At 36.2% G+C, this 14,079-nt stretch overlaps 1 protein-coding gene across 7 annotated transcripts in view; it reads left to right on the top strand.

Annotated features, from left to right (window-relative positions):
- Positions 1 to 14,079, top strand: part of SENP6 (SUMO specific peptidase 6) — a 115,818-nt gene that overhangs the window by 74,281 nt on the left and 27,458 nt on the right. For all 7 annotated transcript variants that reach the window (XM_075554880.1, XM_075554878.1, XM_075554879.1 and 4 more), the window contains 5 exons: positions 819 to 1,048; positions 3,640 to 3,810; positions 8,650 to 8,683; positions 9,088 to 9,282; positions 11,994 to 12,220. In XM_075554880.1, the coding sequence (XP_075410995.1) occupies positions 819 to 1,048; positions 3,640 to 3,810; positions 8,650 to 8,683; positions 9,088 to 9,282; positions 11,994 to 12,220 (857 nt within the window). The remainder of the gene's footprint in view (positions 1 to 818; positions 1,049 to 3,639; positions 3,811 to 8,649; positions 8,684 to 9,087; positions 9,283 to 11,993; positions 12,221 to 14,079) is intronic.

Below are 14,079 nucleotides of genomic sequence, written 5' to 3'. Positions count from 1 at the left end.
TGGTCAGCGTAAAACATGAAAAATAATAATTTATAAGTTATCAAGGGTCCCTGAGGGAAAGGGGGTGGGGGGGAAATGAGATGATACTGTTTTGAAAATTATGGCAGCAAATGTTTTGAAAGAAAATGCTTTGAAAATTAGGGCAACAAATGTACAAAATGTGCTTGACAAAATGTACGTATGTATGGATTGTGATAAGAGTTCTATGAGCCCCATTAAAATGATTCAAGAAAAGAAAAAAACTCAATAGCCTATGCCAACTGGAAAGATAAATATCTGTGCTCATTTCCAAAGAAAAACCACTCAATGGGATGTAGAAGTTAGCGAATAATATCATTAATATCACATGCCAATACATTTTTACTGAACATAATTAAAAAATAAAAGTTCTTGAGCTTTGGGCACTGATCTGTCTTCTCCTTAAGGCCAATTTTTTATTTTAGTGACTACTTCTTGTGGAATAAAATCATTTGTTCATAATAGAGTTTCATACATTCATTAAAATTCATGGTTATATTGTGAATAATTTTTATGTAAGTTTTTTTATACCTAGACTGAAATACTAGTAGACCTGGTAAACATTCATGGTTCTTGTGTATGTTGCTATGCGGATTAACATCGAGGCGGTAAAGAATCAGTTTCATATGTATAGTTCTCCAAATTCAATATTTCATCAGAATGAGTTTATTCTTTAGCTCTATTATTATGTAAATCTGGATGACACCAAAACAAATGTGGTATTTTTCCCTTTTATGTAACTTACACCTTTAACTTGACAGAAAAGGAATATTTCCTGATACATTTCACATTTTTTGTAGTCATTTTGTCCAGTGATGATGACGACGACAGTGACAGAACTAATAGAAGAGAGAGCATATCTCCTCAACCAGCTGATTCAGCATGTTCTTCCCCAGCGCCATCCACTGGAAAAGTAGAAGCAGCACTTAATGAAAACACATGTAGAGTAGAGCATGAACTGAGAAGCATTCCAGCAGAATCAGACTTAAATTCCGTTACATTACCAAGAAAAGCAAGAATGAAAGACCAGGTACCTTTCACATGTTTATTCAGCTATGTCCCCTTTTAGAGATGTCTTTGTGGGGTCCCTTGAATGGATTATTAAGTGAAAGATCATTAGGTAAAAAATCAGAAGTCAATTTCAAATAAAAGTTTGCTGTGTAATCACTTCAGCAAGAGGCCACAATAGCAATCTTACAATAAAATGGGACATTTCTTTATCTATTGGATTGGGGGAAATAATAAGACTAAAAAAACTCAGTGCTTTACCTTAATGTATTTTAGTACATTTTGTTTTATAGCTTATTAAAGTATCAGTATGTTCATAGAAGGGAGAAAAAGAAAACAGTAGACAAACAATGCTCTAAAATAATTGTAGTTCAGATGATTTTGATATATTTAATATAGACTGAAGTCTTAAAAGTTAAAAAAAAGGAAAATGAACCAAAACAATGATAGATGAGAAATGGAGAAAACTCATAGGAGAAACATCCAAGTACAAGTTAGTGAGGAAGTGCAAATTAAAGAAAATAAATACATACTTGGAAAATTTTATAAGAATTGCAACTATATCTGCAAAATTAAGGCAAAAATGCCGCTGGAAGAAGTCAACTGCAGGAATACTTTTATACTTTGCTGTTAACAAAGTTGGACATTTTAGGATAGCAGTATATTGACATCTATTAAAACTATTTTATATGTATATCATATGATTAAATAATACTGTATATAATCATGTATAAGCCGAGTTTTTCCAGCACATTTTTAATGCCGTTTTGTGGTAAAATACAGTGTTTGGTGGATATTTGGGTCGGCCTATATTCAAATATATATGGTATTTATTATACTTCATTTCAGAGGTGAAAAAATCCACATGTATGTAAGGCCGCACAAGCAAACATCATTATTGTCAAAAAGCCACAAACAAATTGATTCCTCTTTAACATGGAAATGTGTAAATAAATTTTGATACATCTATACCATCACTGTTATGCAGCCATGAAAAGAAAATACAAATAGATCATTTTTAGAACATTTTAAGGAACTGTTCAATAGGCATACCAAGATGTAGAATTAAATGTAGTGTCTTAATTTTTTTATAAAAATAATCCTTAAAAAGAATACAGCTTGGGGCGAGGAAAGCCTTTTAAAAATTATATATGTGTCTATGTATGTGTGCATGTCAGGGCAAGAGGTTATTGTTAGGTGCCATTGAGTCAGTTGTAGCCCATAGTGACCCTGCGCACACCAGAACAAAACAGTACCTGGTCTTGCGCCATTCTTATAACTGTTCCTATACTTCAGCCTTTTGTTTGCAGGCACAGTCTTAATCCATCTCCCCACCACCACCACCACCTTCTTTTCCACTGCTCCCCACCTTTACCAAGCATGCTGTTCTTTTCCCAGGTCTGATTCCTCCTGACAACATATCCAAAGTACATGAGCCAAAATCCCACCATCCTTGACTCCAAGGAGCCTTCTGACCGTAACTCTTTCAAGACAAGCATTTGTCCTTTTTACAGGCCATGGTACTTCCAATATATCTTTTCCAGCATCGTAATTCACGAGTCATTTCATCCTCAGTCTGCCTTACTCAATGTGCAACTTTCACATGTGGATGAGGCAGTTGAAAGTATCATGTCTTGGGTCAGGCACACCTTAGTCCTCAAAGTAACCTCCTGGCTTTTCAACACTCTGAAGAGGTGGTGTACAGCAGATTTACCCAGTGAAACATATCTTTTGATCTCTTGATTGCTGCTTCCATGAGCATTGATTGTGGAGCCAAGTAAGGTGAAATCCTTGATAATGTCAATCATCCCTACATTTAGCTTGTTAACTATTGGTCCAGTTGGGGGGAGGATTTTGATCTTCTTTACATTGAGTTGTATTCCATTCTGAAGGCTGCTATCCATGATTTTCGTTATCAAGTGTCTCAGATTTTCTTACAGCAAGCCATTTTGTGTCATCTACATATCCCACATCAAGAGAAGTATAGATTAAAATATGTAACAATATATTCTTGGCAATTAAGATTGGCATCTTAAAAAATAAAAGGCAAAACATAAAGCAGCAACAATAAAAAGAAAAATTATGCATTAGTACTCTTATGTAATTTTGAGAAATTGCTTTCCAAGCATGAGAGTACAAGGGGAAAAAAAGATAAATATAAAGTAAATAATGCATATGTTTGACTAAATAAAAAGTATTGCCCACGTATCAAATACCTTGAAAGTGGATAGATGAATGCAAATGTGAAATTGTGAACTGTGTGACAAAATAAGTTGATAATTTATTCATGTAAAATCAGCCCATAGAAAAATGTATACAGGAAATGAAAGAAGTTCACAAAGATTAATAATTCAGCAAGTGCTTAAAAATTGCTCAAAAGATGAGAGCTATTTTTACATGAGCGGCTTGAACATGATGCTATTTCATCCTGGTTGCCATGTAGAGAAGTGAAATGTTGGCTGTGTAAATGGGTGGGAATGGTTGATCAGTCGTTTCTGAATAAATACTAGAACGGATCATGTTATTTCTTATATTTGGGTATTCATTACATTTGTGTACATAGCTTACAGCTTTGTTTTTAAAATATACGTAGTGTTTTCTTTCCTTTTTCAGTTTGGCAATTCTATTATCAACACACCTCTAAAACGTCGTAAAATTGTTTCTCAAGAAACCGTAGTCGATCCTTTGTCCTTAAGCTGCCAGAGTTCCTGTGATAATATCATTTTATACTGTCGAAGTATACGAGTAGGAACACTTTTCCAGCTGTTACTACAGCCTGTAATTGTAAGTAAACTCTTTAATACTCTTTAAAACACATGAGATTTAGAGTTTCTTTGCTAAGATTAAAATGCACTATTTCAAATTTATAAGTTAAAATATTTACTAGAATATTAAGATTGTTTTAAGATTTCAAATTATATTAAGAGTTAAAAAGACAAGTATGAAATGATCAAGGGTAAGGTTGCTTAGAGAAGAGGTATACTCTAGCCCAGGTGACGAAGAAGCATGGTAGTAGGGCAGGAGGAAAGTCAAGGGAGATGGAGGAAAGAGCTAGGAGTCAAAGGGCATTCATGGAGGTCTAGACAAAGACATGTACATGCAAATATATATAGGAGGATGGGGAAATAGATCTATGTGTCTATATTTATAGGTCAAGTATTAAGGTGGTGGAATGACCTTGGGCCTCTACTCAAACACTCCCTCAATGCATGAATACCTTCTTTTATTAAATTGGAACTCTATGATGCTCACTCTCCCGACACAACGGCTGGAGCCAAAGTGGGTGAACAAGTAAATGTGGTGAAGAAAGCTGATGGTGCCCGGCTATCAAAAGAGATAGTGCCGGGTCTTAAAGGCTTGAAGATAAACAAGCGGCCATCTAGCTCAGAAGCAACAAAGTCCACATGGAAGAACACACCAGCCTGTGTGATCGAGTGGTCCCAGAAGGATCAGTTACCAGGCATCAAAGAACAAAAAATCATATCATCGACTGCACACCTCCATGATAGGATCGCTGAAGACAAATGGGTGCATAAGCAAATGTGGTGAAGAAAGCTGAAGGTGCCCGGCTATCAAAAGAGATAGTGACTGGGGTCTTAAAGGCTTGAAGGTGAACAAGCGGCCATCTAGCTCAGAAGCAAAAAAGCCCACATGGAAGAAGCACACCGGCCAGTGCGATCACGAGGTCCCAAGGGACCAGGTATAAGGCATCATGCAAAAAAAAAAAAAAAAACGATATGTGTGTGTATGTATGTGTATATATATGTATATATATACCATATTAAATGAAGGGGGAAGTGCAGAGTGGAGACCCAAGGCCCAAGTGTCGGCCAATGGAGATCCCCTCATAGAGGCGTTTAGGAGAGGAGATGGGTTAATTAGGGTGCGAGGTAGTACCGATGAAGAACACAGCTTTCCCCCAGATCCTGGATGCTTCCTCCCCCCAACTACCATGATCCGAATTCTACCTTGCAGGCCTGGATAGGACAGAGGCTGTACACTGGTACATATGAGGGCTGGAGGTGCAGGGAATCCAGGGTGGATGATACCTTCAGGACCAAGGGTGTGAGGGACGATGCTGGGAGAGTGGAGGGTGGGTGGGTTGGAAAGGGGGAACTGATTACAAGGATCCACATGTGACCTCTTCCCTGGGAGAGGGACAGCAGAGAAGGGGGGAAGGGAGACTCCGGATAGGGCAAGATATGACAAAATAACGATGTATAAATTACCACGGGCACATGAGGGAGGGGGGAAAGGGGAGGGAGGGGGAAAAAAAGAGGACCTGAGGGGCTTAAGTGGAGAGCAAATGCCTTGAGAATGATTGGGGCAGGGAATGTATGGATGTGCTTTATACAATTGATGTATGTATATGTGTGGATGGTGATAAGAGTTGTATGAGTCCCTAATAAAATGTAAAAAAAGAAAAGAGGAGAAAAAAATGATTAGGGCAAAGACTGTACAGATGTGCTTTATACAATTGATGTATGTATATGTATGAACTGTGTTAAGAATTGTATGAGCCCCTAATAAATTGTTTAAAAAAAAAGACAAGTATGAAAAAGAGCTTCTCGCCATAAAAATTTTTAATCTGAGGCTAAATATTTCTCATAATCATCATAATACTCTGAGTTAAGTGAAACCCTCTATTGATACAGTTTTCTGCTTGTGCCTGCTTATTGAATAGAAAGAATATTTTTAAGAATGATTATGAGAGAAAAAAATAAAAGACCATATGATTGGCAGAAAAATACATTGCAGCAGTGAGACTCCTAACCAAAAAAAAAAAATCAAACCCATTTCCACTGAGTCTGTTTAAACTCATAACAATGTACAGGATTAAAATGACACTGCTTTTGGATTAGTTCAGTGTCTAAAATATCAAAACTTGTACAGCTTATTTTAGTCCCATTTTCTTAATCTCTCATGCCACTAATATAATTCAAGTGTTTTATTTTCTATTTTAAATTTGCATATTATTTTCTTCATCTTATTGTTTCTAGCGTATCTTATACATGGTTGGTAGATGAATCTTCATAATGTGTTGCGTCAGTTGTCTAAGCCTTTAGTTTTAATGCTGTGTCCCTATCTCTAACACTTTGAAATGACTCCCAGTGTTGTCCTTTATGGGTAAGAAACACATCAAAGCAGCAAAATTTAAAGACAGCTTTATTGTTACTTAAAATATGGTAAAAATAGGATTTTTTTTCTGATAGAAGTTCATGTTCTAAGACATAGAATCAAAAGGGGGAAGAAATGACATGTGAAATACCTTTTCTCACTGGAAAGTTTTATGGGAGGCCAACATTTGCTTTTGTTTTTCATACAGTCCAGATTTTTAGGATTCAAAAGCAATATATCTGAAATCCTGTTAAATCTGGAGATTGAAAGCACATATTTTTAATAATTGTTTTATTTGGGGGCTCGTACAACTCTTATAATCCATATCTAACATCCATTGTGTCAAGCACATTTGTACATTTGTTGCCATATTTCTTTCTACCTGAGCCCTTGGTATCAGCTCCTCATTTTTTCCGTTTCTTTCCCTACCCTCCCTCCCTCAGGAACCCTTGGTAATTTATAAATTATTACTTTTTCATGTCTTAAACTGACCATCTTTCCCTTCACCCACTTTTTTGTTGTCCCACTGTGAGGTGTCTATGTATTAATGTGGATCATTGTGATCGGGTCCGTAAAGTATATTTTGTATAGGGTGTTCATTATTGCTAAGCAACATAGTAATAAACGTCAAATTTTGGGAGGATTTACAAAACATGTTTTGTCACAAGTCTCCGTTTACATATTATCCTTCTGATTTGAGTCAGTAAGAATTTTACCATATTTATAACTGTTAATTCAGCTACCAAGAAATTTGATAGTGATGAGTAGGCATACTTGCTTTTTCTACTCACCATGGGCCAGAATTAACTTAATGGCAATGAATACTCATCACCCTGAATAGTAATCCATCTTATTTTTTAATACAATTGAAAATATTTGTCATGTGTGTGTAAATCCCCCCAAATGATTATTAATTCAAATTGTATCAGACTTAATGTGTTTTCTTTTTATCTTCCCTAACTTTTTATTATTATTTTTTTTAACATTTTATTAGGGGCTCATACAACTCTTATCACAATCCATACATATACATACTTCAATTGTATAAAGCACATCCATACATTCCCTGCCCCAATCATTCTCAAGGCATTTGCTCTCCACTTAAGCCCCTTGCATCAGGTCCTCTTTTTTTTTTCCCTCCCTCCCCGCTCCCCACTCCCTCATGTGCCCCTGGCAATTTATACATCGTTATTTTGTCATATCTTGCCCTATCCAGAGTCTCCCTTCCCCCCCCTTCTCTGCCGTCCCTCTCCCAGGGAGGAGGTCAAATGCGGATCCTTGTAATCAGTTCCCCCTTTCCAACCCACTCACCCTCCACTCTCCCAGCATCGCCCCTCACACCCTTGGTCCTGAAGGTATCATCCACCCTGGATTCCCATTATTGTGTTTTCTTGACATTAAAATAATGAATTATAAAATTATCCTTTTGTGTCTGCAAATATTAACTGATTCAAGCAAGGCTTCTTCAATAGATGGTTGAATCATTGTGTTAAAATTTATTAGGATTAGTATATTCATAAGATTTCAAGCATTGAAAAATGTACATCACCTCTGTTCTGCTTTGGCTTGGAAATGTGTGACCCAAACTAATTATGAGGGAACAGTTCAGAGTGCTGTACATTTTACAGAACCTCACTTGGAAACACTGTGTCATAAAGAAGAGTGAGAAGTCTATTTCTGCCCAAGCCTGGAATATACTAAAGAGATAAATATAAATGTAACTTTGACAGGACCATGATTTGGTATAAAAGTAACGTCACTATAGATGATAGTTTTCACACTGTTGAAGAGTTTTATATGAACTATATGTGACATTACTCTTGATATTCTTAAATCTGGTCATTATGGCTTAGTTTCATGGATGTACAGTGATGTAATTGTTACACTTTGGGCTGCAAATCACTTGGTCGGCAATTGAAAACCTCCAGCAGCTGCGTGGGTGAAAGACTGGGTTTTTCACTTCCGTAAACAGTGACAGTCTCAGAAACCAACAGAGGATTGCTAAGAGTCAGCATTGACTTGATGGCAGTGACTTTTGTTTTTCAGAGGTGTATGTCCTTATATTGGGAAATGTAGTCTGAAAGAATTAGGAGATGAAATGTTGTCTCTTTTGGCTGCTTTTTAATAGTGTATCTAAAGGTAGGGGGTGCGTGTGTGTAGAAATGCTCAATGTTATGATAATAACAGCTAGTGAATCTAGACAAGGAGTACTTGTTGTAATGTTCTGAATTTTTTAAATTAAAAATTGGCAGTATTGAACCAATAATATAGGAGATGCTATCAATACCCTCTTCCCCCCCAAAAAACACATCATACTTTTCTGAAAAGTGGTATAAAGTGAATGAGAAAAGATCTCATCTTTTATTTAGCCAAACTGTAGATAGCTCAGTTCTTTGTCTGCCCCATGTAGACTAAAGTCCAGATAAACCTCATTTAGGATATATATATAATATATATACTAAAACCTTCGTAATTCTGATATTAATAATGTATCTTATGTTTCAGTTTTCTATAGATAATATCAGTATACAGCTGGAAGGTAAGTTATTTTATGATTTTTTTAATTCAGTAAAGTGTTATATGCCCTAAAGAACTTTGTATGAATGAAAGGTTAATGATATTCATTGAACTCATTAAGATGATTAGTCACTAATATTTTCTTAGCAAAGATCATGTATCTTAATGTAATTTAAAAGACCAATTTTCAGTATCACAAAACCTAACATTGCCTAATTTTTAATGCATATATTTCATTTAGCTCCCCTTTAGGGGGAGGGTGGTGCTAAGCTTCTTTGAAATATTTGTAAAGATTTTTTTCCTTATTCTCCTTCAGAGTTATTATTTATAGAGCATAATGTCTTTTAATCTTGTATTTTATCACAATTTATTATTTTACCCTTTTTTGAATTGATTCCTTTTCCATTTGCATTTGTTTTCCCTCAGAACCGAAAGATGATCCTGTAGCAATTACTTTAGATACCTCTGATTTAACTAAATGTGAATGGTGTAATGTCCGAAAATTACCAGTAGTGTTTCTAAAAACGATACCAGCAGTTTATCAAAAGTTGAGTATGCAGCTGCAAATGAATAAGGAAGATAAAGTTTGGAATGAGTGTAAAGGAATAAATAAGATAACAAGTAAGTTATTTGGAATTAGATATGGTTTACTTTAATAATTTAACAAGTAAGTTGGGTAAATACATGCACTTTATTGAACATTAGCTGTGAGTACACTTCTGATTCGTGTTATATCCTCTATTATATAAATGAAAAAAGGGCCTCCCAACCAACCCCACCCCCATAAAGGGCACACAGAACATGGAAATAAAGTAAAATCCAGTTTGCCCATTAAAAAGTTTGCAAAACTGGAGTTCTAGTTTTTGTTTTATTTTAAAACATGTACTCTGTACCGCTGTATAATCTAATAAAATAGTTTTCTTAATATACTGTTAAATATGCTAGATGTAATCAGCCAGATAATTCTGGATTCTTTGAAATTTGGCCCAAACAGGAAAATTTCTGTGGCACCCTGGTGGGATAGTGGGTAAGCATTCCACTGTGCTCCTTGGCTTTCTACTTCTATAAGCAGTTAGAGTCTAGAGAACCCACAGGGGGTCACTGAATTAGCATCAACCCTGTAGCAGTGAGACAGGACGTTCTCAAGTTCTTTATTTCCCCTAATCATTTTATTAGGGCTCATACAACTTTTAACACAATCCATACATACATCAATTGTGTAAAGCATGTTTGTACATTTAGTGCCCTCATCATTCTCAAAACATTTGCATTCCACTTATGCCCCTAGCTTTAGCTCCTCATTTTTCCCCCTCCCTCCCTGCTTCCCCCTTCCTCGTGAACCCTTGATAATTTATGTTATTATTTTGTCCTATCTTGCACTGTCCGACGTCTCCCTTCATCTACTTTTCTATTGCCCGTCCCCCAGAGAGGAGGTTATATGTAGATCCTTGTAATAGGTTCCTCCTTTCCAACCCACCCTTCCCCCACCCTCCCAGTATTCCCACTCACATTGCTGGTCCTGCAGGGACCATCTGCCCTGGATTCCCTGTGTTTCCAGTTTCTATCTGTACCAGTGTGCATCCTCTGGTCTAGCCAGATGTAAGGTAGAATTGGGATCATGAATATAGTGTGTGGGGAGGAAGCATTTAGGAGCTAGAGGAAGGTTGTATGTTTCATCGTTGCTACATCGCACCCTGATTGGCTCGTCTCCTCCCCGAGACTCCTCTGTAAGGGGATGTCCAGTGGCCTAAAAAGGGGCCTTGGGACTCCACTCGGCACTCACCCCCTCATTCACAATGAAATGATTTTTTGTTCTGATGATGTCTGATACCTGATCCCTTCAACACCTCATGATTGCACAGGCATGTGTGCTTCTTCCAGATGGGCTTTGTTGCCTCTGAGCTAGATGGCCGCTTGTTTACCTTCAATCTTTTAAAACCCCAGACGCTATATCTTTTGATAGTCGTGCACCATCAGCTTTCTTCGCCACATTTGCTTATGCACCCATTTGTCTTCAGCTATTGTGTCATGCAGGTGAGCATACAGTGATATGATTTTTTGTTCTTTGATGCCTGATAACTGATCCCTTCAGCACCTCGTGATCACGCAAGTTGGTGTGCTTCTTCCATGTGGGCTTTGTTGCTTCCGAGCTAGATAGCTGCTTTTTACCTTCAAGCCTTTAAGACCCCAGATGCTTTATCTTTTGATAACTGGGCACCATCAGCTTCCTTTACCACATTTACTTATGCACCCACCTTGTCCTCAGCAATCGCATCAAAAGGTGAGCATCATGGAATGCCAGTTTATAGAACAAAGTGTTCTTGCATTGAGCGATTACTTGAGTGGAGGTCCTATGTCCATCTGCTACCTTAATATCTAAACCTATAAATATATGCACATAGATCTATTTCTTCATCCTCATATAAATATATACATATTTACATGTCTTTATTTAGGCCTCTATAAATGCCCTCTGCCTCCTAGCTCTTTCCTCCATCTCCTCTGACTTTCCTCTTGTCCCACTATCATGCTCAATCTACATTTGGGTTTCAGTAACTCCTTGGTTACATTTCCCTTGATCACGCCCTACCAGGCCTCCTACACCCTCCTCACCACCGATTTGGGTCACTTGTTGTTTACTTGTCCCTGGGTGTGTTAACTCTCCATGTCCCCCTGGAACTGTCAGTCCCATTGTTTTCTCCAGATTGTTCATCCAGCCTACCTTATTTAGACAGACCTGCGTTCTCAAGGTCTTACAGTGGATTTATATTCCCTATAATAATAAATAGATGTAGTTTTCAAACTTAATTTTTACTTCCAATGCTTCTAAAATAGCATTAACTGGTTTTAAAATACTTTTAAGCAATGATTCAGATTTTTTATTACTGCTTCTGCTTATTGATAAATGGTTATATTATATTTACTAGTAATACTGTTAAGAACTGGCACATTAATGAATAGTAGTTTTCCTGTTAAATTCTCTAGAGCTAATACAGTTTGCTAGATAATTTTTTATAAGTAAAGAGAATAATTCAGTTAATACTAACAATAGTCTTTATTCCAATAGTTTTGTCATATGTACTATATTCGGGAAATGAGTTTAAATGTTTCAATCAGTATTTCTGATATCTTAGAAATAACTACTTGTTACTCTTATTCTAATATCTCTAAAAGGTGTCAAATTCATGACAAACCCCCCCCCAATAAAATGATTTTTTTTTAATTCATGACAAACGTGGAATTAGAAAATGTGGAAAGTTTTTCACTTATTTTTTATGCCCCCTCCCATTTATTTGGTTCATGTAGACTAACTCATATTTTTTTCTTTGCAGATCTAGAAGAACAATATATTATTTTAATTTTTCAAACTGGCCTTGATCTTCAGAGAAATATGCTATTTGAAAATATCATTACAGAAATTGGTATAAAGAATAATGTTGCCAATTTTTTTTCCAAAATTCCCTTTGAAGAAGCCAATAGCAGACTTGTTGCCTGTACAAGAACCTATGAAGAAAGTATCAAAGGAAGCTGTGTGCAAAAGGAAAACAAAATAAAAAATGTAAATATTGAAGTTAAAATAGATTTAAAGAGAATGATTCTTTATAATATTGCTTATTTTGGTCAGATGTTTTATTTTTATTTCAATTTCAAAAGTATTAGCTTTTGCACATGATTTGTAAACTGTCTTGTGTTAAAATGTTAATAGTAATGATACCTAGGTAGCAGATATGATGGGACAGGAATAAGTTCATGGATAATATGGAATGAAAAGGTAAAAATATATATCTGTGTTATTTCTGAACATGAACAACATCTAGTTAAGATGCTAGGCATTTAGTCTTTTTCTAAAGAACTGAGGGGCTTGGGCATGAAACTTTGTCAATGTAGTCTTCTTTATCTTTAAAGGCTTTTTTAAGATTAGGAACTGAAGAGAAAGCAAAAGCATTTCCTGTCAAAACTCATACAGTTGTCCCTGATGGATGAAAGCGGGTAGATGCTCGTGGTGAAGGACTCTGAAGCAGGTTTCTCGGTGTTTTTGCTAACACTGTAGCTAACATTCTCTAAACACTCATAAGAAGTACACGTAATCTCTGATCTTCTAGAAAGTCAAGAAGCAAAATGCTTTGAACATTTGAAGATAGATCACTGTTGCCATGACCTTAGCTTTTAGCTGATCTGCTTTTGCTTTGTCTGGATCACTTCTTTCTGTTGGTAGCTATTGCTTTGATTGTACTTTGCCTTCATAATTGTACTGTTACTCTGTTGCAGTTCTAAGAAATGCTTTAGAATTTTGATCCTACTTGTTTAAAATTCCCATAGAAAGTTCTGCTTTTGTCTGAAACTGTTGTAGGTTGAGCATATCTGGTACCCATCTGATCAGAAATTTTTTTTCAATCAGATTTGTGAGCTTATGCAGTTGAAATGTCTATAGTTAGGTGTATTGTTTCTGCTTTTTAATTGCTGGTCTTTCTTGATTCGGACACACTCAAAGTCACTCCCTCACAAATTGATGTGAAGGCTCTGCTGCCGTGGCCTTCATCGTCAGCACCCTCTCAGTTCTGATTCTGTCACCCATTTGTAAACTCAAGTCTCTCTAAACTGTTTGTGCATGAAGGTTGGATGATTTCAGCATTCTTTCGAAGCTTTCACCCAAGCACTATTATAAACCTGATGTTTGTTCTTCCTTCAAATTTAGCAGAATTCATTTTGCTCTTACAAAGGCGCTGATATCTTGTCTTCTGTGCCTTAGATGAGAGCTTTTCAGACATGTTCATAACAAATTCAATTTATTTAAGTGCAAATTTTTAACACTCCATGCACCATTTTTCATAATACACATAATCCATAACTCTATTAGGAATTCCTTTTTTCACACTATTGTTTTAATCTCTCTTTTTTGGTTTTTGTTTTGAATTTTTTTTAAACCTTTTATTAGGGGCTCATACAACTCTTATCATAATCCATACGTGTACCTGCATCAATTGCATAAAGCACATCTGTACATTCTTTGCCCTAATCATTTTCAAAGCACTTGCTCTCCATTTAAGCCTTTTGCATCAAGTCCTCTTTTTTCCCCTCCCTCCGCGCTCCCCACTCCCTCATGAGCCCTTGATAATTTATAAATTGTTATTTTGTCTCTCTTCTTTTAAAATCATTTTCTCTTCTTTTCCCCCCTTATTTCAACCTATGCATACATATACTGCTACATCCGTATTAATTTTACCTTGTGTCTTAGCCTTACTTGTAGTTTCCAGTGATGTTATTGGCATTTTACAACTTCTTTTAAAGAAATTTAATTTCTTTTTTTTTTTTAACATTTTATTAGGGGCTCACACAACTCTTATCACAATCCACACATATACATACATCAATTGTATAAAGCACATCTGTACATTCTTTGCCCTAATCATTTTCAAA

This window comes from Tenrec ecaudatus, chromosome 7 (genome assembly GCF_050624435.1).
Source record: "Tenrec ecaudatus isolate mTenEca1 chromosome 7, mTenEca1.hap1, whole genome shotgun sequence".
Taxonomy (NCBI): Eukaryota; Metazoa; Chordata; class Mammalia; order Afrosoricida; family Tenrecidae; genus Tenrec; species Tenrec ecaudatus.
The sequence above is the reverse complement of the archived record's forward strand: the minus strand, read 5'-3'. Positions and strand labels throughout refer to the sequence as shown.